Source organism: Capra hircus, chromosome 5 (genome assembly GCF_001704415.2).
Source record: "Capra hircus breed San Clemente chromosome 5, ASM170441v1, whole genome shotgun sequence".
NCBI lineage: Eukaryota > Metazoa > Chordata > Mammalia > Artiodactyla > Bovidae > Capra > Capra hircus.
In genome coordinates, this window is record NC_030812.1 from 115,615,616 (window position 1) to 115,638,466 (window position 22,851).

General features: G+C 60.6%; 1 protein-coding gene across 1 annotated transcript in view; it reads right to left on the reverse strand.

Moving 5' to 3' along the window:
- CELSR1 (cadherin EGF LAG seven-pass G-type receptor 1) overlaps positions 1-22,851 on the reverse strand; it is a gene marked incomplete at its 5' end in the record, with an annotated part of 158,930 nt that overhangs the window by 23,756 nt on the left and 112,323 nt on the right. The window contains 11 exon segments of the mRNA XM_018048918.1: positions 6,774-6,974; positions 8,645-8,771; positions 10,397-10,564; positions 11,801-12,005; positions 16,039-16,182; positions 17,612-17,795; positions 19,069-19,278; positions 19,689-19,783; positions 20,362-20,463; positions 20,802-20,985; positions 22,662-22,782. Coding sequence (XP_017904407.1) covers positions 6,774-6,974; positions 8,645-8,771; positions 10,397-10,564; positions 11,801-12,005; positions 16,039-16,182; positions 17,612-17,795; positions 19,069-19,278; positions 19,689-19,783; positions 20,362-20,463; positions 20,802-20,985; positions 22,662-22,782 — 1,741 coding nt within the window.

Consider the following 22,851-nt stretch of genomic DNA (forward strand, 5'->3'; position numbering starts at 1 on the left):
CAAATTTCTAGCTTCTGATAAAAACTCCCGAGGCTGTGTGCACCCATCACCCCGGGTTAGGCTCACCTGTGGCTCTGGGTTGGGGGGCAGGTGTCCTGGGGCCCCCAGGCACCTTACGCCCTGTGCTCTGTTCCGCGTGGGGAGGCCTGAGGTGCTGGCACTGTTGGCGCTCAGACTGCACCTGGGTCAATCAGGGAAAACGACTGAGCTACTTTCCTTTCTCAGACCTGCGTGCCCTCTTGTTTGGCAGAGTCCTGGATTCGATCCCTCCCCAGGGCCCTACCCCCAGCTCCCCCAGCCCCCCAGCCCCCAGCCCCTCCCGTCTGGTCCTCACCCCGCCCCATGCCCCCAGCCCCACCCCCGGCGCCGCCAGCCCTGTCCCGAGCCGCTGGCTGGCAGCCCACCGCGCTGGGTCGCGGGGCCGGCACTCAGCCGCCGCCTCTCCCCGCAGTTCCTGTGCACGGTGATCGCCATCCTCCTGCACTACGTCTACATGAGCACCTTCGCCTGGACCTTCGTGGAAAGCCTGCACGTCTACCGCATGCTGACCGAGGTGCGCAACATCGACGCGGGGCCCATGCGCTTCTATTACGTGGTGGGCTGGGGCGTCCCGGCCATCGTCACAGGTGAGCATGCGCAGAGTGGCTACGCCCGGCCGGGCGCCCGCGGGGCATCGCAGGGGCCCGCGTCAGCGCCCCCAGGTGCTGGCGGGGGAGCTCTCCGGCCTCCTCCTGGGCACCCAGCACCCACCTCTGCTGACAGGAGTGTGATCACTCAGTGTCCCCTGTCAGGTGTGAGCGCATTGAGGGCTGGGCTCAGGCCATCAGGGTTCTTTCTGGCACCGAACAGACAAAAACGCCCATGTCTGCCGGCTTTGTGGACAGATGGGTGAGTGGATGGATGGTGAATGACGGACAGATGGATGGGTGGACAGGTTGGTGAGTGGGTGGATGGATGGATGGGTGGGTAGGATGGATGGATGAGTGGTTGGATCAGTGGGTGGATGGAGAGATGGGTGGATGGATGGATGGGTGGGTAGGATGGATGGATGAGTGGTTGGATCAGTGGGTGGATGGAGAGATGGGTGGATGGATGGATGGGTGGGTAGGATGGATGGATGAGTGGTTGGATCAGTGGGTGGATGGATGGGTGAGTAGGATGGATGGGTGGATGGATGGATGGATGAGTGGTTGGATCAGTGGGTGGAGAGATGGGTGGATGGATGGGTGGATGGGTGGATGAGTGGCTGGATCAGTGGGTGGAGAGATGGGTGGATGGATGGGTGGATGGGTGGATGAGTGGCTGGATCAGTGGGTGGAGAGATGGGTGGATGGATGGATGGGTGGTTGGATCAGTGGGTGGATGGATGGGTGGATGGATGGATGGATGAGTGGTTGGATCAGTGGGTGGAGAGATGGGTGGATGGATGGATGGGTGGATGGATGGATGGATGAGTGGTTGGATCAGTGGGTGGAGAGATGGGTGGATGGGTGGATGGGTGGATGAGGGATTGGATCAGTGGGTGGAGAGATGGGTGGATGGATGGATGGGTGGGTAGGATGGATGGATGAGTGGTTGGATCAGTGGGCGGGTGGATGAATAAGTAGGGTGGATGGATGGATGGGTGGATGGATGGGTGGGTGGATGAGTGGTTGGATCAGTGGATGGATGGAGAGATGGATGGATGGATGGGTGGGTGGGTAGGATGGATGGATGAGTGGTTAGGATGGATGGATGGATGAGTGGATGGATGGATGGGTGGTTGGATCATTGGGTGGAGAGATGGGTGGATGGATGGGTGGATGAGTGGTTGGATCAGTGGGTGGATGGAGAGATGGGTGGATGGGTGGATGGATGGATGGGTGGGTGGATGAGTGGTTGGATCAGTGGGTGGGTGGCTGGAAGGAGTTAATGCATGAGCAGACAGTGGCACTTCCTCAGCACACTTCTCTAAACATGAGGAAGTCAAAGCTTGCTTCCTGTGGGGAGCGATCCCCACTGGTATCACAGCAGGTGAGGGGCACCCGCTCTCCTCGCAGCCCCACCAGACATGGAGTCTGAGGCTGGGGCAGTGGGAGAAGGGGCAGTTGCTGCCCCGGGCCTCTGTCCAGCAGCCACACTGGGGTCAGAGCCAGGGCCGATCACCGTGCCTCCTGGTTTCCACGGCAGCATCTCCGACTGCTCTGCTCTGCTCTCCCCTGTCCTGCTCCCGCCCGGACAGTCTGGGCAAGTGCTCCCTGTGTGAGCCTCTCCTGGGCCCCCAGGGACCCGAGTGGCCACTGTCACCTCTGTCCAGGGCTGCCAGGGGGCAGTGGGCTCCCGCCTCCATCAGCGCAGCCACCCCTCTCGACCCAGAGAGTGACCCTGGCAGACACCACGCCGCGTGTGTCTGGCCAGCTCGGGAGAAAGGTGCTGAGTCGGTGGTCTCTGAGCCCCAAAAGCCTGGGAAGAAGCAAGGGCTCAGAGCAGCTGGTTTCAAAAGGCCCCCACTGCCCATCTACTGAGGGCCTCTGAAGCCAAGACTGGTCCTGCTTGGACACTCAGGACACACCTCATCTTGAATTTCACCTTCAATCTGCCCAGAGCCTCAATTATTATTATTATTATTTTTTTTTAATTAGCAAATTAACCTCAGAGACCAGAGTGTCAGATTTTATTTACATTAAATTCTATGAAGAGGAGTGAAGAAGTCAGGTCGGAATTATTTGCCAATTTGCTTATTTTTTAGCAAAGCAAAGAGCTAAAAGTTTTGCCATCTGGTTTTCGGGGCTTCCAGGTGGCTCAGACAGTAAAGAAACTGCCTGCAGTGCAGAAAGACCAGGTTCGCATCTCTGGGTCAGCGAAGATCCCTGGAGGAGGGCATGGCACCCCACTGCAGTACGTTTGCCTGGAGAATCCCATGGACAGAGGAGCCATGCGCGGGCCTACAGTCCATGGGGTCGCAAAGAGTCAGACACGACTGAGTGACTAACACTTTTCTGCTGCGCCCAGTAAACTTAGAGTGTGGCTTCCAGTCTGTAATGTAACCCGTGGCCGGTTATCCATGGCCGCGGCCGTAGTAGTAGGTATGGTGGAAAGGAGTTTCGCTGCACGCACGGGTGACGTCCCACCTGCTAGACGAGCCCAGTCCCTGATGGGCAGCCCAGGGCCACGCTCAGGGAGCTTATGTCCTGGCCGGCGTGGGCTGAGGTTTAAGCACGGGTGTTCTCACTTCAGGGCTCCGAGACAAAGTCCCACACACTGGGTGGGCCTTAAAAGACAAACAGAAGCTGCTCTCTCTCACAGGCCTGGAGGCGCAGAGTACAGAATCAAGGTGTGGGCAGGATGCTCTCTTCCGAGGCCCCAGGGGTAGTCTGCCCCCTCTGGTCCCCTGGCTGCTGGCAGCCTGGCCTTGTGGCTGCGTCCCTCCGCTCTTCTCCTCCCCACTGTCTGTTGTCTAGACCTCCATCTCCTACTTCTTTGGATGGAGCTGCTGCTGCTGCTAAGTCGCTTCAGTCGTGTCCGATTCTGTGCGACCCCATAGACGTGGCAGCCACCCAGGCTCCCGTCCCTGCGGATTCTCCACGCAAAGAACATCTGGAGTGGGTTGCCATTTCCTTCTCCAATGCATGAAAGTGAAAAGTAAAAGTGAAGTCGGCTCAGTCGTGTCCAACTCTCTCACGCCCATCATGGACTGCAGCCCACGAGGCTCCTCTGCGTCCATGGGGTTCCGCCGGCAAGAGCACTGGAGTGAGGCGCCCTGCCTCTTCCGAGGGCCCACCCTAAATCCAGGATGGCCTCATCTTAGATCCTCAGCGCACTTCCATCTGCCAAGACCATATTTCCAAAAAGGCCACATTCAGAGGTTCAGGGTACACCATTCAGGCTGCTTCCGAGACAGCCACATGGGAGGTCACCGGAGCCGAGGCCACACCAAGCCCTACTGGACACTCGGGACCTTCATAGAAGAAACTCGAGCCCACGAAGGGCTCCTGCCGCCGGTGGACTCGAAGCTGGGTCCACTTTATGTGTAACTATTGTTAGGACTATCTTCCGCTCCTATCATTTTGGGTTTTTAATGGTTCACTTACTCTCAGACTGCTGTTATTACGAGACGGACAGCTTATTGTTCTAGCTGAGGTTGACCACGATGGTAAGACCTGTGCGAAGTGAGCTCTGCGGCTTACTCATCGAGTCGTGGAGAGCGAGAGCTGTATGGGGGCCATCGGCAGGGCTGTCTCTCTTGTCTTTGAGTCGGGACTGCCATGAGAGAGGGGCGGGAGCAGGAGGCCAGCTCCCGATGTGAGGCGGGATGAATGCGCTGTCTGACTCAAGGACGAAAACTGCCCACCGGGGAGAGAGGCCGCCCTCAGTGCCCTTTCACAACTCACACCCTCTCCTGGTCACCTGCATCCTGCAAGGGCCACCGCCTAGTGCCAGAAATGCCACTCCTCTCAAGGCTGCTCTGCGGGTCTCAGTTCAGACCGGTTCACGTTTCTTTAACTTCGGCTTCAAGAAGCAGTTCGCGTGCTTTTCTTTTTTTTACCACCTAAGCTTTCTTGCCCAAAAGAACTTAGCGGAGTTCCGGTTACCTCGGCTGGAAACGAGGCGTTTGCCGGCCCATGTGGACCCCACTTCCAGCCCGGCCCGGCCTCGGTCATGCTCCCGGCCAGCTCTGCCCCCATCAGCGCTCCCACATCCTGGGCCCTGGGACACACGCCCCAGCCCGCTAGCCTTAGGTTCCTCTGAGCCTATCCAGGCGCGCAGGGTTCCTGCCTGGGCGCGGCTGCGGGACCACCCCCAGCTTTTCCCTCCATGTCCGCATGGTCCAGACACCTGGGCCTCTCCTCCTGCCCCCGTCCTGGCCGCGGCTCCACCCTTGACCCCAGGAAGATGCCGTCCTGATGCCCCTCTGACCTCCAGGCTCAGCCCTACCCACCCTCTTCCCTATCACCACCGTCCGTTTACCAAAACGTAGACCTGGCCAAGGCTGTCCGTGGCACAGGGCTGCCTGCCAACAGAGATGACCAGAGGCCCCTCCCACCAGACAGCGACCAGACCGTCCTGCTCAGCCATCCTCTGGGCTGGCACAGCGCTCCCATCAGCCCCACGGTGCCATGCTGGCACCCGACACTCCTGACCCCCGACCCATGTCTGCGTCTGAGACAGCGGATGGAGACTGCAGCACTCCCAGGGTCTGGGTCTTGGGCAGATTTAACACAGTGATAACCACGAGTCCTCACTGCATCAGGGACGGAGGAATGACACCTATGTCAGCAGCGGGTGGCCGCTGGAACGGCCCTCTGAGAGGCTAAGGGCCCACTGCTCACCGCGGGAGAGATCCGAGTTAGGTGAGTAAACTCTGGACTTCCTGCGGTCAGTACGTGTGCACATGTGATGGTCAGTTGGCCTCATGTCGTCCCAGGGCCATCGGGGTCACCATTTAGTGATGGCCCCATGAACTCAGACACGATGAACTGTCGGCCCTGGGCCGGTTACCCAACCTGGCCGGCCCCAGGGCTCCCCACCTGTAAGCAGGAATGCTGCCACCCCCCAGAGCCCCAGGGAGGTTGCCAAGAGCCAGAGCACACAGGCAAAGCCTTGGGCACAGAGCCCATGCCTCCTCCTTCATCCCCATCAAGGGGCTGTGACCCCTGGTCTCTGAAAACCTCTTAGGGGAAAAGGAAAAGCCACTAGCATCCAGCCGGGAACCAAGCCACATGCCTCCCTCCTCCTTTTTGCCTTTCTCTCCCGTCCAGGGCAGGTCCCTACCCCACGCACCTCGACCCAGCCCCGCCAGCCATTCCTCTGGGACTCAGATCCCTCACATCCTACAGAAGTGCCTGCGCCCTGGCCCTGCTCTTGCTGCAGCCAGCATCTTTTACCCTCTCCTCCCTGAAGCCAAACTACGTCAGTCTCGACCAGGCTCTCCAAGTGCTGTCGTTTCCACCCCCTCCTTTGTACGTTACCTTTTAAATACACTGTGGCTGGTGGGCAAGAATGCAACTGATTATATACACCTAGCCCCATAATAGGCAGCTACCTTGCTAAACTCTTTCATTATTTCTTACAACGTGTCTGTAGGTTGGTCTGGATTTTTCTGTGAGGTCCATCATATCAGATGTATAATCACCTAACGATAACTTCCAGGAGCCTAGGTAACACACCATGAACCCATGTGATGCCGCAGGAGCCCACGTGACCTGGGGTGGCTTGAGCGAGACGCCCCATATTTAACTTGATCACACTGACGTTCACCCTCCCTCCTCTCCCCCACGATTCTCTCTCTCTGCAAGCTCCCTTCTCTCGTCACCCTGCCGACCCAGGACCACCGCATCGCCGAGTTCTGGCCTGTCCTGAATACCAGTGCTTTCACGGAGAGTGTGGCCGCGACTCCCCAGAAAATGCAGGGCTGGGAGACACGGCCCAGCAGGGATGGCTTCAGGCTCAAGTGACACCTCACAGGACTCTGGGGTCTCACGGGTGTACTCTCTGATGTAATCACAAGCGTCCGGATCACGAAAGTGAGAGCTGATGTGCACAGAGCCCCTGGCTCCCAAGGTGACCTTGCAGGGAGATTCCTGCTGAGGGCAAAGCAACATGCCCATGTGCTAAGCCTGGGTCCCCAGCTTCCCACCAGACTCCCAGCCTCACCCATCCCTGGAAACAGCCGCAGACACGCCGCCTGGCCCCAAGAATGGGTGGGAGGACCCCTCCTTCTCCAGCCCTGGAGAAAGGTCAGTCCATGTGAGCGCCCAGGTGGCCCCACAGGGGGTGGGGGGCAGGGTCCTCACCGGGTTCTCGGTCTGGGCGATCCCGATGACAAAGACCAGCTGGGAGGAGAAAAGCGCGGCGATGAGGTTCTTGTGGATGCCGTTTAGGTTGGAGCGCAGCGTCCGCACCAGCGCCAGGAGCACAAAGGCCAGCAGCAGCGCGGCCAGCGACAAGGACACGGCCGCGTAGGTCACGATCTTCAGAGGCAGGACCTCCCCGTGCTGCGGGCGGGTGGGCCAAGGGTGGGAGAACACGTGAGGGCCGTGGCTTTGACGGCGCTTTTGCACAATCAAGACACACTGACGCTTAATCACGCGGACAGGAGCCAGGGCGGCTACCATGTGGCTCTCAGGGGAGCCGAAACCAAGAACGACGATGAAATGAGCCGTCGGGCTGACAGCAAAGCTCTGCAGGTGCCCGGGGACGGCGGCCAGCCCCGGGGACGGACACAGTGCCCGTGACCTGCACGCTCAGACTCGGCCGAGATGGCGACTTTCACGTTCGGTGTGTTTTGCCATAGTAAAAACAGACTAAAAAGCTAAAAAAAACCCCAAACCTTCAAGCCTAACTCGTGCTGTCTGGCAGGGACAGAGCCAATTCTGAGCTGAGAGACCTTCAAACAGAGTCTCAGTTCACACAAAAAACAAGAGGTGTCAGAGCTGCAGGGAACCACAGTCCTCCCCTCTGATTTTTTTTTTCAAATATTTTTCAAAATAGGACACCTGTCTAGAGTCCGGCGCCCAGTGGACGTTTGGCACTTGGGGAACAAACAAACCAGTTATATGGAAACTTCTAGAAAGCACTGTCCTGAACGTGCACAGAACTGTGAGCCGGGCTGCCTGGGGGAAGGGAGGAGCCAGGCCTGGGGGGCTGGGGGGGTGCTCAGGGGCACCGACTGCTCCGGAAGTGTGGCGGCACACACTCCCCGGGGCCGGGGGCTCTTCAGATGCCTCTGGCTTTGCAGCACCCGGGCGTGGGGGCCCTCGATTGACACTCTCATTTAACTTCTTCTACCGGGACTTCCTTCTGCTTCCTTTGCCTGCGAGGCTGCTCCTGGCGCTGCCTAGCTTCCTGGCCATCAGGGGACCCCCACACCTGCCCCTCTGTGGACACAGATGATTCACAATTAACCCTGTCCAGGCCGCAGCCAAGTGCTTCCCGCTGGAAAGTGCCCCTGCCCCGGGAGCCTTGCTGTCCTAGCGCCCAGAGGCGCAGTCTCTGCTGCTGACACCCTGACACCCCGTCAACAGCAGCTTGCGGCTGACTCACCTCCCGAGAACGTGACAGACACGTGGGCCGCTGCAGACCGGGAGTCCCAGGAGGGGACACACGCCCCGCCGGCTGGCCCCACCCTGCCCCCAGGCCCCACGGACTCATCCGAGGCCCACAGAGGTCACTGAAGACTGGAGGTTAAACGTCAGCTGCCCACTGCTCTGTGGCTGCTGACCAAGCCTCCTCTGTCCTCCCAGGGCCGGTGTGTATGGCATCGGAGGGAAATAACTCTATTGTTCCCGCCCGGTCTCATCCCTAAAATTCTCCATGCAGCAGAAACCGCATTACCTAACAGGCTGCCGAGCACCCTGCTTTGAAGTGAGGTGTATATTCCAGGAGTTTCCTTCCAGCCTGAGGTTTGGGGCGGCCATCACAGTTTTTAACTTACAAGGTGGCCTCTCTGAAAACCCCTTCCGGGGGGTTTTCTTATGGGAGTCCTAACACAGTCTGGCCAGTTCTCCCGGAACAGTTTGCAATTGTGGCGTCGGTTTGTTCAGAGCCCTTAGGAGAGGCAGAGCTCGCAAAGGGGTCGGTGTGGGGGCCAGGCTGATTTTCCAGAGGGATGGGTCCCTGGACACCCTAGCCAGGTGGGCAGGGACGGCCCTGGGGTGGTGCCCACCTCACGCCGGGAGACGTCCATGAGCACGGCTGAGCTGGCGGCGTGGCTGCACCAGCAGGCTACGTGGGTCCGGTTCCGGGACAGCAGCTCACAGCCTTTGGCAGACCACCCTCCAGTCCCGCCGGTGCTGCAGAGGAAAAGGGGGTGAGGAGGGGCCTCCGAGGCCCTCCCGCCCCGCTGGAGCCCAGGCAACGTCCTTGCTGCGCCCTGGCCAGGCGCCACTGTCCCAGACCGCAGCCTGGCCGCCCCGGCGACCGTGTGAACCCTCTCCCTCCCCTTCCCAGGCCTCTAACGAGCACCCGCGGAAGTTCACGCCTCATGCCCCATCCAGCAGTGAAACTTCAGCGGGTGTCAGGGGCCTCTTTGTTGGAGACACTAGTCAGTTGTTCAAACAGCCACTTTGCACTCAGTCTCCTTTGGAATCTCAGTGATTTAAGAAGCAACCTGGTGCGTCCCTTCCACACTCTCATCTTCAGATCGCACATGGTTTTATGGCAGCTGCCTGGAAGCGGGGCCCCCTTATTACCCTCTTTTACTGAAGGGAAGCCCCAGATGACAGGCTGCCGCAAGGCCCTGCCCTCCTGACTCTGGGAAAGCCGAGTGACGTCTCTGATCCTTAGTCTATTCATCTGCGAAATGGGATGTGAAGGCTCACACGCATTTGCCAAGAACGTGAAGGTCCGAGCCGGCAGGTGCAGCACAAAGGAGGGCGGATCATTAGTGCACCGGCTGACTGCCGGGCCCAATCAAGTGACCACGAGAGACAGCTGGGCCCAGCGCGCGCCAGCCAGACCTCAGCGCTGCCCTCCTCGTCAAGGGGGCCCTTCCTTCTCTTTTGTAAGCCAAGCGTCTGTCTGCTACCCTCCGGGTGCTATGCTGGCTGCTTGTTAACTAGAATTTGGAAAAACCAGAAGGAGGGGGAGTGACGCGTGGTCTGTGCCGAGCCAAACCTGCTTCGCAGTGGGAGTGCCAGCCCATGGCCCCGCAGAGCCCCTGCAGCAGACAGCCTGCCATCCAGCAGAGCCGCAATGTCAGGGAAGGTCTGGGCTGCACCAGAGCGAGCTCAAGGCTCTGTCCTGGGTGCAAGCGTGGTGCGCGGGGGTCAGAGGCAGACAGATGCTGCTGCTGCGGGCAGGGCCTCTGAGGGGTAAAGCCAGCCTCAGCAGCTGCCATGTGGGTCTCTGGGGTGGGACGGCTGAGATCAGGGACCCTGGTCTGCTACGGGGGCCCCTCCCTCACATCTGGGATTTCCCACTGTCAGTGCGGGAGGACCCTGGACCCAGTCTCTGACTCCCACCCCTGTGTGTCCAGAATGAGCCCCTGCCTTGTCCGGTGGTGGCCGGGGCACCTGTTGGCAAGAGTCCTGCAGGGGAGTGGCCCCGCCCCCACGCTGGGCTTCTCGGGAGACCACCGTGCGTGCCCGTGCAGTGTGTACACAATGTGGGCATCTGCGTTTCCAGGCCTGTGTCCATGTGCAGTCATGCACACACGTGCGTGGTCATAGCTGGGTGCGTGTGCACACAGGTCTGTTTCCAGGTGCGCATGCGTGTACATGCGTGTGCACTCGTGCTTATGGAGGGCTCTGACGCCCCAGGAGGGACTGAAAGGGGAGAAAGGGACCACAGACGAATGCCCGCCCCAGGACACTCTGCCAGCAGAGCCTTGGGGACCTGTGGGCAGGCACCCCGCCTTACCAAACAAAGCCCCCCAGAGACACACAGCACTGGGGGCAGGGGGTGACGTCACCCTTACGTGATGGAGTGGTTCCAGGACACGCAGACCGGCTTGGTACGCTCCTCGGTCTCCAGGAGGGCAAACTCCACCAGGACGGGCCTCTCCAGGGGGCGGGGCAGCGGGGCCCCCTCGCTGTACACCACTGTGCTCACCACCGGTGTGTTGATGACGGGCCGGTTAGGCAGCCTGCAGGCAGAAAGCAGAGCCCAGGACAAACCCGCCTGTGGCCCCCAGAGGACACAGCTCGGGGGTCTCTCAGGAGGGACCGGACCAAGCGTGTGAGCTCAGGGCCTCTGCCCTTGAGAGCACGTGACGGGCTGGGGGGAGGAGGTGGGCTGCGGGTTTGGTGAAGGTTTAACCACGGAGAGGCGAGCACATGCCCCTCTGGGACAGAGGCGGACTCTGGAAATTCAACATGAGAAGGAATGAGTGAGCACGTGTCGGGCTCCACAGCCTATAACAGAACCGGAGAACCCTGGCCTGCAGGGAACATCCCGGAAAAGGAACGCGATGCCGTGCTTGTGGCTCTGGGAGGCCTCTTGTCCAGCCCCTGGGAGGGGTGCACGTGAGGACCTCAGCCCTGGGCAGGAGAGCTGCTAAGTGACCCGAAGGTTGAAAAGAGCCAAGCCTCCATGGGTGCCTGCCTCTGCTCAGGCCTCAAAGCCCTTGGGTGGTGGTTGATTCTTCAGCCAGTGTTCACTGAGCTGCCCTTGGTGAGAAGAGCCACCCCAATGGGAAAGACCCTGATGCTGGGAAAGACTGAAGGCAGGAGGAGAAGGGGAAACAGGATGAGATGGTTGGGTGGCATCACCGACTCGATGGACATGAGTTTGAGCCAGCTCGGGAGATGGTGATGGACAGAGGAGCCTAGGGTGCTGCAGTCCACGGGTCACAGAGTCAGACACAACTGAGCGACTGGACGATAGCAACTTGGGGCTGGGGTCGCTGGCAGCTGGTGGCAGGCCAGGGCAAGGGGACAGGGGTCGCTGGCAGCTGGCGGCAGGCCGGGGCGAGGGGACAGGGGTCACTGGCGGCTGGCGGCAGGCCGGGGCGAGGGGACAGGGGTCGCTGGCGGCTGGCCGGGGCGAGGGGACAGGGGTCGCTGGCAGCTGGTGGCAGGCCGGGGCAAGGGGACAGGGGTCGCTGGCGGCTGGCGGCAGGCCGGGGCGAGGGGACAGACACTCCAGGCAGGAGTGGCACAGCCGAGCAGGGGGCGTGTGTCTGGAGGGGCACCCTGGCAGAAACACCAGGCACACTCAGAACACCTGCCGAGGCAGACTGCAGGGCAGCGGTCTCTGGCCTGGAGCCGGGGCCACTGTGCAGGGTCCTTGTACAGATGTTCCAGTGGTTGAGATTCTGACCTACAGGCGCCTTGGAGCCTTCTGGAAATCCCCCCACCCCGCATCCTGGAGTCAGCCTCACCTGAGGCTGCGGCGATCCGGATCGTAGTGCTCCGGCAGCAGCTGCCCCAGGGTCCGGCAGATGAGGACCAGGGCGATGGCGAACTGCCCAGGCTCCTCGGGGTGTCTCTTCCGCCTCCTGGACGGGGCCTGTGTCTCGGCGCTGGGCCGCAGGCGCGCCGTCTGGGGGGTGGTCTTGCGACCAGCTGGCCTCGCCGTGGGGCTCTCTGCAACAGAAGCACAGAGTGAGGATGGGGCCCAGACGCCCGTGATGCCACCGGCCGCTTTCTCCTCGAGCCGGGAGGCTCTGTGGAAAACCCTAGGCGGCTCCTCAAAAGCGCCCAGGACCCTGCAGCCCCACTTCTGGGTGTGCCCCTGAAAAACTGGGAGCAAGAGCTCCAGCGAGGCTTGCACACCACGCTCATGGCCCCGTGAATCACAGCAGCCACGAGGTGGGGCAGCTCAGGTGTCCCTGCATGGATGACGGGCTGGCAGGACGTGGTCCACCAGCACGGGCCACAGTGGGTGAGCCCGAGGACACGATGCTCCTGAGAATCCAGTGGGACGCTGTCGATCCCACTCACGTGGGGCCCCGGAGACCCCGAGGACGCACCAGAAGCAGCTCCCCACCACCCTTGTGGGAGGCTCACGGCCATACTCACCCACGTTTCCAACAACCCACAGGGCGCCCGCTGGGCCTCGTCCAGAGGTCACCTTGGGAGGCATCTCCAGCCAGCATACACCACCCAGAGCACGGGCTCCAGGGAGGCGGGTGGTGGGAGAGGGTCTTCCCTCTGCTGCCATGATGGGGGTGCCGCAGGCGGGGGGCCGGCCGATTCCAGCAGACTCCCCTCTGCTCAGCCAGTGACGCCCTGAGGCAGCCACCCACTTTCCACATCCTCTTGACCCTGCTCAGGGCCGTGCCGGCCAGCAGCTGGCTAACAGCTCCAGTTGACCATACTCAGCCTGGTTAGCAACCCTGGTTAGCCACACTCAGCCTAGTTAACAACCCTGGTTAGTCACCCTCAGGCTGGTTAACAGCACTGGCTAACCACCCTCAGGATGGTTAACAATACTGGCTAGCCACACTCAGATGGTTAACCACCCTAGTTAGTCACATTCAGGCTGATTAACAGCACCGGCTAACCACTCTCAGATTGGTTAACAATCCTGGTTAGCCACCCTCAGGATGGTTAACAACGCTGGCTAGCCACACTCAGGCTGGTTACCAACCCTGGCTAGCCACCCTCAGACTGGTTACCAACCCTGGCTAGCCACCCTCAGCGGCATCCTGGTTACCACCTCCTCAGCGCTAGCCACCCTCAGGCTGGTTAACAATCCTGGTTAGCCATCCTCAGGTCGGTTAACAGCATGGCTAGCCACACTCAGGCTGGTTAACAATCCTGGTTAGCCACCCTCAGGCTGGTTAACAACCCTGGCTAGCCACCCTCAGGCTGCTTAGTGAGGCAGGCTGGCCGACACTGTGGGGTCAGTGGACCGGGAAGGTCAGTGTCTGAGGAAGGGGGACATGGGCTTGGTGACGCCGGAGGGGGTGGGGGTGAGAGTGGACAGAGGCTTGGAGCCCCCCAGGGCGATGGGGCGGGGAGAAGGGGGTCTTCCAGGAGGGACACCTGAGCAGCTGGGAGGACACCGGGGGCCAGGGGGCCAGGCTGCACCTGGGAAGTCCATCCACGAGGCCCTCACCCACATCTCGGGCTGAGGGAGCTTAGGGTCCTGGTCCTCAGCTTCCTGGCCACGTGGCAAGTCAGGTGTTTGGGAAAGTGGCGGGGCGGGGGGGGGGAGGCTGCAGAGGCCCCAGGTGGGATCTTATCAATAAGGGAATCGGCGTGTTTACTACGGGGTGACTATGCTGGTCAACTGACATTTGGCAACTTAAGTAAATACCATACTGAACAAAGGCCACGTGCAGGGGGCTGGGGGGTCAGCCGAGGCTTCCCAAGGATAGCAGGGGAGCAGGCATCGGAAGCTTCTCCCACGGGGTTTCCTAAAGCAAATAGCCTCGTGTGTGTCCACTCCCGATGCCACAGGCCCCGAGAGACGGCGACCCAGGGGCCAGTTCAGAGGCAGAAACGCGGACGCCCTCACAGAGAAAGAGCCCGAGTTTAGGTCAAGACACTAAAGCATATGCAGACACACACACAGGTGTCCACCCCACCTCAGCTGCGGGGGCTGCGCTCCAAGGCCCTCTGTGGATGCCTGGAGCCACAGAGAGGTGATGTTGTTCAGTCACCCAGTCGTGTCCAGCTCTTTGCGACCCCCTGGACTGCAGCACACCAGGCCTCCCTGTCCCTCACCGTTCCTAGAGTTTGCCCAAATTCATGTTTGTTGGATCAGTGATGCCATCCAGCCACCTCATCCTCTGATGCCCTCTTCTGCTTCTGCCTTCAATCTTTCCCAGCATCAGGGAGCTTTCCAATGAGTCAGTTGTTCACATCAGGTGACCAAAATACTGGAGCTTCAGCTTCGGCATCAGTCCTTCCGGTGAATATTCAGGGTGATCTCCCTTAAGATTGACTGGTTTGATCTCCTTGCAGTCCAAGGGACTTTCAGGAGTCTTCTCCAACACCACAGTTTGAAGGCATCAATTCTTTGGCATTCTGCCTTCTTTATTGTCCAGCTCTCACAACCGTACATGACCACTGGGAAGATCATAGCCTTGACTATACGGACCTTTGTCGGCAGAGTAATGTCTCTGCTTTTCAACACCTTGTCTAGGTTTGTCATCGCTTTCCTGCCAAGAAGCAACCGTCTTCTGATTTCATGGCTGCAGTTACAGTCCACAGTGATTTTAGAGACAAGAAGAGGAAATCTGTCTCTGCTTCCACCTTTTCCCCTCTGTTTGCCATGAACTAACGGGGCCGGATGCCATGATCCTACTTTTGTAAATATTTAGTCTTAGGTCTTAGCACTGAACCCTATATTTTTTTCCTATGCATACATACAAAGTTTAATTGATAAATCAGCACATTAAAAAATTAACAGCAAATATCTGTGAGAGTAGGACCATAAACTCTAGTACTCTTGCCTGGAAAATCCCATGGATGGAGGAGCCTGGTGGGCTGTGGTCCGTGGGGTCGCTAAGAGTCGGACATGACTGAGCGACTTCCCTTTCACTTTTCACTTTTATGCATTGCAGAAGGAAATGGCAACCCACTCCAGTGTTCTTGCCTGGAGAATCCTGGGGACGGGGGAGCCTGGTAGGCTGCCGTCTATGGGGTCGCACAGAGTCGGACACGACTGGAGCGACTTAGCAGCAGCAGCAGCAGGACCATAAACAAGGCTGAGTGCCAAAGAACTGATGCTTTTGAACTGTGGTGCTGGAGAAGACTCTTGAGAGTCCCTTGGACTGCAAGGAGATCCAATCAGTTCATCCTAAAGGAAATCAATTCTGCATATTCATTGGAAGGACTGTTGCTGAAGTTGAAGCTCCAATAGTTTGGCCACCTGATGGGAACAGCCAACTCACTGGAAAAGACCCTGATGCTGGGAAAGACTGAGGGCAGGAGGAGAAGGGGACAACAGAGGATGAGATGGTTGGATGGCATCACCGACTCAATGGACATGAGTTTGAGCGAGCTCCGGGAGCTGGTGAAGGACAGGGCAGCCTGGTGTGCTGCTGTCCATGGGGTCGCAGAGTCGGACAAGACTGAACAACAATATCCTACATCAGTGTAAAACTTTAAAAGTTTTTAAGATGTCTGAATAATACGCATATAACTGACAAAACAAATTGACTGAAAAGGTTTCAAATTTTAAACTGCCCATTGAACCGTCAAGTCCCTATTTGGGAGAGACGGTTTCAGCAGCTGGAGCTGATCTGTGAAATGTACTTGAAGAAAATTCGCCGTGTTTAAGCCGCGCGGCACGAGTCCTAACTTAGAACTGGAGGACCGCACTCAGATGGCTCTGCTTGGGTTTTGGGGGGCCGGGGAAGAGTCTAAAGTTTCCCATCCATGGAGAGGCAGCTTCTGACTGCACAAGGAAGACTAGCTCACACACAGTGTGGGTGTTCACTGCACCACCACGTTATAAACCAGCCAGTTTCTGTAAGGCACCCCCGTGGCTGCCTTTCCCTTTGGGCTGGCAAACGCCCGGCTGCAGGGTGCAGGGCAGAGGGCGGGGGCCACGGCAGGCTGAGCCGCCCCTGTCCTCCCCCACCTGCCAGCCCCCACGGGAGCCCCCACGTCTCATCCCCGCCTGCCAGCCCCCGCGGGAGCCCCCGTGTCTCATCAGCCTTACCTCTTTTCTCGGCTGGTTTGAAGAAGTCCTCCGAGAAGTAGACCGAGGACTCCAGGTCTCTGGGGACCTCGCCCCGGAGGTGCTCGAGCCGCGGCACGCGGGCTCCTGTGAAGTTCAGCTTGTCGAAGACGTCGACGGCAAGAACTGGGGGGACAGGGAGCCCCATCACACATGGCCCCCAGCCCCTGCCCCCCGTGGAGAACCAGCCCGGACCCCTGATGCATCCGAATGGCCCAGAAGGGCTGTCCCTGGTCACCATCCCCTTTGAACAGAACTGACACCCACTTCCGGCTGAGTCAGATAGCCAGGCCTGACCTGGGGACCTGGGGAGCTTCAGGAGGGGCGCCCCTCACCCCGCCACAGGAGTGTCATTTCCCTGCAGCTGTGTCCCTGCTGACGGTCACCCCTGCAGGCTCCAGGGAGAACCCCCCAAGTCATGCTGCTGAGCTGTTTGATTCAACACCCTCTCTGTAAAGGGTACCCTCAAGTCACTGCACAGCAAAGGGGGGTGCTCCCACCCTAGCAGTCAGGGTCAGGGGCAGTTGGGAGCCCTGGAACTCGAGAGGCAGGGGCGGCTGGCCCCAAGGGCTGGGAAGGTGGACGGCTAGCCCCAGCGCAAGGAGCACCCAGGAGGACACTCTAGGTCCAGGGCAGGAGAGGGTCCCAACCCCAGAGCATCAGGCTGGACGCTGGAGGGTGTGCGGGCAGAAGCTTGGCCAGGACCAGCTTCTCGAAGGGGCTGGGTGGGGCGCAGCGGCTGCACCAGGCACCCCTCGGGTGCCCGCGTCCTGTCTGCCCCTGGAGTCTGCAGGCCAGCTCTGCCAGACCCTCTCCACAGACGGACCCCAGGCACTCACCCTGCCCTCCTGCCCCAGTGATGACAGTGTCCCACGCCCTCCTCCACCCCAGCGTCCCAGGCTCAGGTGAGCTCAGCGTGAGCATCCGGTCAACAGTGAGGCCCCTCCCCATGAGCCCGAGGGTCCACGCCAGCTCTAGGTTAAAGGCTCAGCCCTCTGGAAACAGATGATCCCGGAAATTAAGGGGTGACTCCCAGGGAAGGGACAGTGCCGGGTGCTGCCTGAGGCCCCAACGGGGAGCTTAATAAACACAGGAGGGAGACCAGAAGCCCCACGTGCAGGACGGCCCCCTCCACCGTCTCCCTGTCTGGGCAGGTGGGGCTGGCCCTATATCAGGGCTTCCTCTCCAGGAAGGAAACTGACTGTTTAAGCCCCGAGCCCAGAATAGCATGTCCTGGGTCCCCAGGGCGACTTGGTCTGCTGTGCGGACGGCTTAGCCCCCGGCCCGGCGCGATGGGTATGGGCATTCCCCCACGCCTGGTGCCAACGGCCTATCTCTGCCCCTCCGGGGTCTGTGCCTCTGCCTGAGCCTGGAGGCTGGACCTATGGCCAGATCCTCGAGCCCGCCTCCCTGGGCAGCCCCACCCCCAGGTCTGAAAGGCCTGCGGACCACCAAGATCCTCCCCGCGTCGACTCTTCCCCGACACGTGGCCAAGGGGGGCAACACTGCAGATGGGCCCTGGGGGTCCCCCACCCGCGCTGGGCCGCGGCCTCACCCATGTTGGCCGTGACGATGACGAAGGGCCGCAGGTATGTCCTCCGCAGGTTCCGGGCCACGTTGCTGAAATAGGCCTCAAAGCGCCGCAGTAGCTGCGCGGTGCCGGGCTCGCTACGCTGGATCTGCTCCCAGGCGGCCCTGGTGGCCGGGGCCAGGAGGGCGCTGCCCGCCCGGACGACGTCCTGCTCAGACAGACAGACGGACAGACGGCGCTCAGCTCACGTGCGGCCAGCCCGCAGGAGCCTGATTGACGAGACGGGGCCTGGGCTCTGGGGAGCCTTCAGGACCAGGCTAGGCCCAGACAGTCAGAGATGGGGACAGGCACTGGGGTGTAACCTCCACGGTCAGGGAATCCTTGCAGGGCTTCCCCTCGAGATGCAAAGGGGAGAGGCAGGCAGAGACACCCCCTGGTCATGCTGGCAACCCCCAACCCACCAGGAGAGCCAGGCGCGGAGACCCCAGCCAATGCTGAGCCCACAAGGAGGCAGCCCAGGACGCCTGGTGTGCTCCAGTTCAGGTGACAACCCCTCCCCAAACACTGCAGATGAACGGGGGGCAGCGTGGTGAGGACACGGAGTGTCACTGGGACTCGGGGGCCACAACCCAGGCTGAAGGCAGGATGAGAAACTTCTGTTTGCAAACAATCGGAAATGGGAACAAAACTCCCTTGGCCCAGACCCTCAGGCCTGGATTGAAATGCAGGTGACACTACCCTCCAAGGCCCTGAGGACTCTGCATGGAGGTTCTGTGGGGGTCAGCATGGATAGGAAGGTTTCCCAGGGGCTCTGCATTGTTGGAGAGGGTCCCTGGGGGCTCTGCGTGGACTGGGAGGCCTTAGGAGTAAAGTGGAAACACGAGGCAATGCCAGCCAGCCCCCAAAACAAGAGCAGTTTATAAGCTAGGTGAACGCGTCTCCTCGCTGGTTATTCTCTGCGGTGGGCCCTGAGGGTCCCCCACCCGCGCCGGGCCGCGGCCTCACCCATGTTGGCCGTGACGATGACGTAGGGACTAATCATTAAACGCAACGCAGGGCTGTCTCTAGGGCAGGAGACGCCAGGCCACCCAAGATCAGGACCTCAGGGGCCGGGAGACCCTGGCGCTGACCTCTTACAGGCTGCGTGCCCTGGGCCCCCTGGGCCTCAGATTCCTTAACTGCAAGGCCGGGAAATAGTGGGCTCCACAGAGGATGAGTGTGGCAAGCATCGGGCTGACTCAGGTAGACCACCCCGAACGCTGGTGTGCACGCGGCATCACGCTCTTCCCCGTCAGGCCTGCTCCTTTGCCGCGATGCTCCTAACCCTCAGGAGTCCCCTTTCCAGTCACTGAACAGGCCTGAGCTCACATCGGGAAGGTGGGGTCTTGCCCCGAGGACACTTGACATGCTGGCCGGTCACAGCCCCACCTGGACCCCGGGATGTGCGGGGGTGGGGGGCCCCGCGCCTGCCACCCTCCTACCTCGTGGAAGTCAGCATCCCGCGTGGCCGCCAGCTCGAAGCCCTGCTGGCTGCTCTCGTGCAGCAGGATGCGGCCCAGCAGCTGGTAGGCCGTCCGCACGTCGTTGCCGAAGAGTGCGGCCGTGTGCTGCGTGGCGTTGCGCAGCGCCCGGGCCAGCCGCAGGGACCGCTCCCCGTCCATCCACGTCTCGTTCCGGCTCAGCTTCTCGTTCTGAGTCGGGGAGCAAGCGCCACGTCGGCCCTGGGCCCTTCCCAGGATGCAGGGCCTGTCGCTTTCCAGTGGAAACCCCCTTCTCAGGAAAGAACTTTAAGAACCCTCAGACCCCCAGATGGCCACGGCACACAAAAGGAGGGTGTGTCAGGCTCAAAAGCACCTGGAGAAAGAGCCCAGGTGGACGAGGGACAGGGCAGGGTGTGGGGAGCTGTGGGCAGGGGGTCCAAACCCGGGGGCCCCGAGTCTGCAGACCCAGACGCAGGCCGGGATCTGGAAAGGGAGGCGGAGACGCCCGCCCAGGGGGCCCAGCAGACGTGCAGCCCTGGGCCTCGGCCAGCCTAGGCCCACGCGATCCCGGGGGCCTGGACGCCCAGTGCCCTCCCGTGCATCCCCCGGGCGCGGCCTACCACGGCTTTGAGGTCCATGAAGGAGACGGTGGTGCAGTTAAAGAGCTCCGGGGGCAGCCAGCCCTTCTCCCCGCTGCAGTGCCGGACCGCGTTTCCTAGGGAGCAGGGAAGGACCCATCGAGCCTGAAAGCTGACTTGTGAACCAAACCCTGGCTGGCCCAGGGCCCCTGGGTGCTGCAGCCGCGAAGCCAACACAGCTTTTCCCTCAGGTCTGGGGCCATGCCCACATCTGCCCAACATTCACAACCTTACAACTGACCTGGGCTGCTCAGTCGCCATGGGTGGGCAGCTGAGCAAGTCCGTGAAAAGATAAATCGGCTGGGTGGTCTCTGGAGCGCCCACTGTGTCCACTGGATCCCACTTGGGGCTGGCGCTTTCTGCATCATCTCCCTGGACCTTCCAGGCCCCTCGAGGTATGGGTGCAGACACCACCCACATCTCACCAAGAGACCCCCAGCCCTCCCGCCACTGTGCTCTCCACCTTTTCCGGGTGCTCTTTCCAGGTTTTGCCGTTTACGAAAGTTCTTATTCCTCCGGCACTTTGGCTAAAGGAACTCTTTCAACACGGAACATCCGGTGAGCTCCGATGCCTTGGCCAGCCCTCCTGTGAGCCCCACACCATTGACCGTCCTGCCCGGAACGGATGCCACGGGCCACACCCCACGGTACTCACCCACGGACCCTTTGGGGCACGGCACCGCGGCTGGCTGCCCGAACTTGGTCTGTGGCCACCATATGCCAGCCTCAAACGCTCTGGGGCATCCATTGTAGATCACTGGGGACAGAGGGGGGGTGCTCAGCCTGGCACACAGGTGTGCGGTGCTCCCCACACGTTCCTCCCAGAAGGGAGCCCAGCCCCACCGAGAACCGGACCCCGCGCACCTCCACCACGGGTGTGAGGACTGGGGAGGGGGACACAGGCGCTGACCCACGCCGCCTGGAGGGCCAGCCGTAGAAAGCCAAGCAGACACAATTGGGCCATGAGGCTGTCGGACACCCCCCACGCCCCAGGAGAGTGCAGTGCACGTGTGCGCATGCACACACACCCCTCAGAGGCAGACACACAGTGGCCTGTCCCTGCCACACGGCCTGAGCGGGTCGAGAGATGCAGACCTTCACAGCCGAGGACGGTGACCTCGGCGAAAGGGTTGTCGCAGCGGTTGCACTGGCGTCCGATGACCCCAGGCTTGCAGCTGCACTGGCCACTGTCCATGTCACAGACGCGGCTGTGGGAGCCGTGCGGGAAGCAGTCACAGGGCAGGCAGGCGTCCTGCCCTGGGGGCCTGTAGTAATTCTCCTGCGGGAGCCAGAAGCAGAGCCTGGACGTCAGTGCCGCAGAGGCCCCGCCCCGGAGCACGTGTCCTGAGTGACGGCAGGGTTCCAGCCCCGCCGGCCGGCCTCACAGCTGCCGTCTGCCCACGGCCTGCAGGCCGACGGCACCTGGGCCCCGCACTGGATGGGGCAGGGGCGCCCTCTCTTACATCTCAGCAAGTGCTTGCTGTAGGCCAGCTTCTGTCCCAAAGAGGATCAGAGACTCAGTGGCAATCTATGCATAGGGCGCCAGGGTGGCAGAGGGAGCTTTGTGTTCTTTTAAATTGTAAGAAATTAGAAGCTGTCTGAACATCTGTCATCGGGCAGGTCAGGGTGATGGTCAAGAACACAGGCTTCAGTTTGGAAAGTCCTGGACGGATGCCCAGCTGGGTAGCTCACGGGCCATAGCACCTTGGCCGGGCCACTCGGCCCCCCGAGGCCCACAGGTCGCCAGCTGGAAACTGGGACAGGCGGTGAGTTGGGCGACTCGCGGCCCGGGGCACAGTGACACAGGCTTCCGTGTAGGACAGGGACACGGAACTGTCCCCTGGGGGCTCCAACCACATGTCCTTCAGGGCCCAGGGGAGGCACTACGTGTGAGCCGCCACCCTGGGAGGGGACACGGAGTCACTGCCACCGTGCACAGTCCTTTCTGCATTTGCGATGACTTTTTTATGAAAAAAAAAAAAAAAAAAAAAAACAAACCTAGGCATGTTTTCCCCAAGTACCCTCTTTCCCTCTGCCCTGCTCCCCACCGAGGCTACGACCCCATCTACCACCACGTGGCTTGCGTAGTCCTGCTCTGCTGGGCCCTTGTGGTTCTTCAGACCCCAAGCGACACAGAGCCGTCAGACAGCGCCGGGGCTGCAGGGAGCACTGTGAGGGCAGGGTCCCTTCCTGGGTCAGCAAGCCCAGCCAGCAGGCCGCGCGACCCTCTGAGCAGCTACTGTTACGGACAGACTTTCCTTTCGGGATTCAAGCTACTGGCAGCTCACGGCGATTATTGACACAATATTCTGAAGGTACATGATTGCCATGGGCTGCCGGGGACCAGCGTGAGGAACTCCGCCCATGGCACACGATGTTTTCCAGGAGGCCAAGGGGGCCGGGTTTCCACGTGATTTGGGCTGAGAACACAGGCTGCGCATGAGGGCGACAGGTATCCAAGGCGGGGGGGAGTGAGCAACGCTTTCCGTATTTATTTGTTTACGTTTTTAAAAAATGTTTCATGTGGGCCATTTTTCAGTCTTTACTGAATCTGTTACAACACTGCTTCTGTTTTGCGTTTTGGCTTTCTGGCCACAAGGCACGCGGGACCTTAGTTCCCCGACCAGGGACTGAACCCACACCGTCTGCATTGAAAGGCTGAGTCTTAACCACTGGACTGCCAGGAAAGTCCCTCATATTTTGAATGTGGGTCACTGCTGGGTGGTTTGGTAAAAGACCAGAAAAACGGCCAACTGGGGAGAACCACGGCTGGTGCTGAAGATGAGCCAAACTCACAGGAATGGCTCAGCTTCCGATGACCCCGAGCGGGGCTGAGCCAGCAGGCCTGGGGTGCTCAGGGTGGACGCCGTGAACACCTGCGCTGCACGCTCTTGCCCGGGCAGGCGCGTGTGCTCGCCCTCCCTCCCCCAGGCCCCCACGGCCTGCAGGCCTCACCTTGCATTGGCACTGCCCGCTGGTCTTGTTGCAGTCGGCGTCGAAGCCTTTGCTGACCGCACAGTGGCAAGGCCCACACACGGGGTTCCCCCACCAGCCTCTGGGGCACGGGAGGTCGATTCTGTTGGGAAATCAGACAGCGGGTGGAAGGTACGCAACTGCCCTTTGTGGCACCAGAGGGATGCTGGCG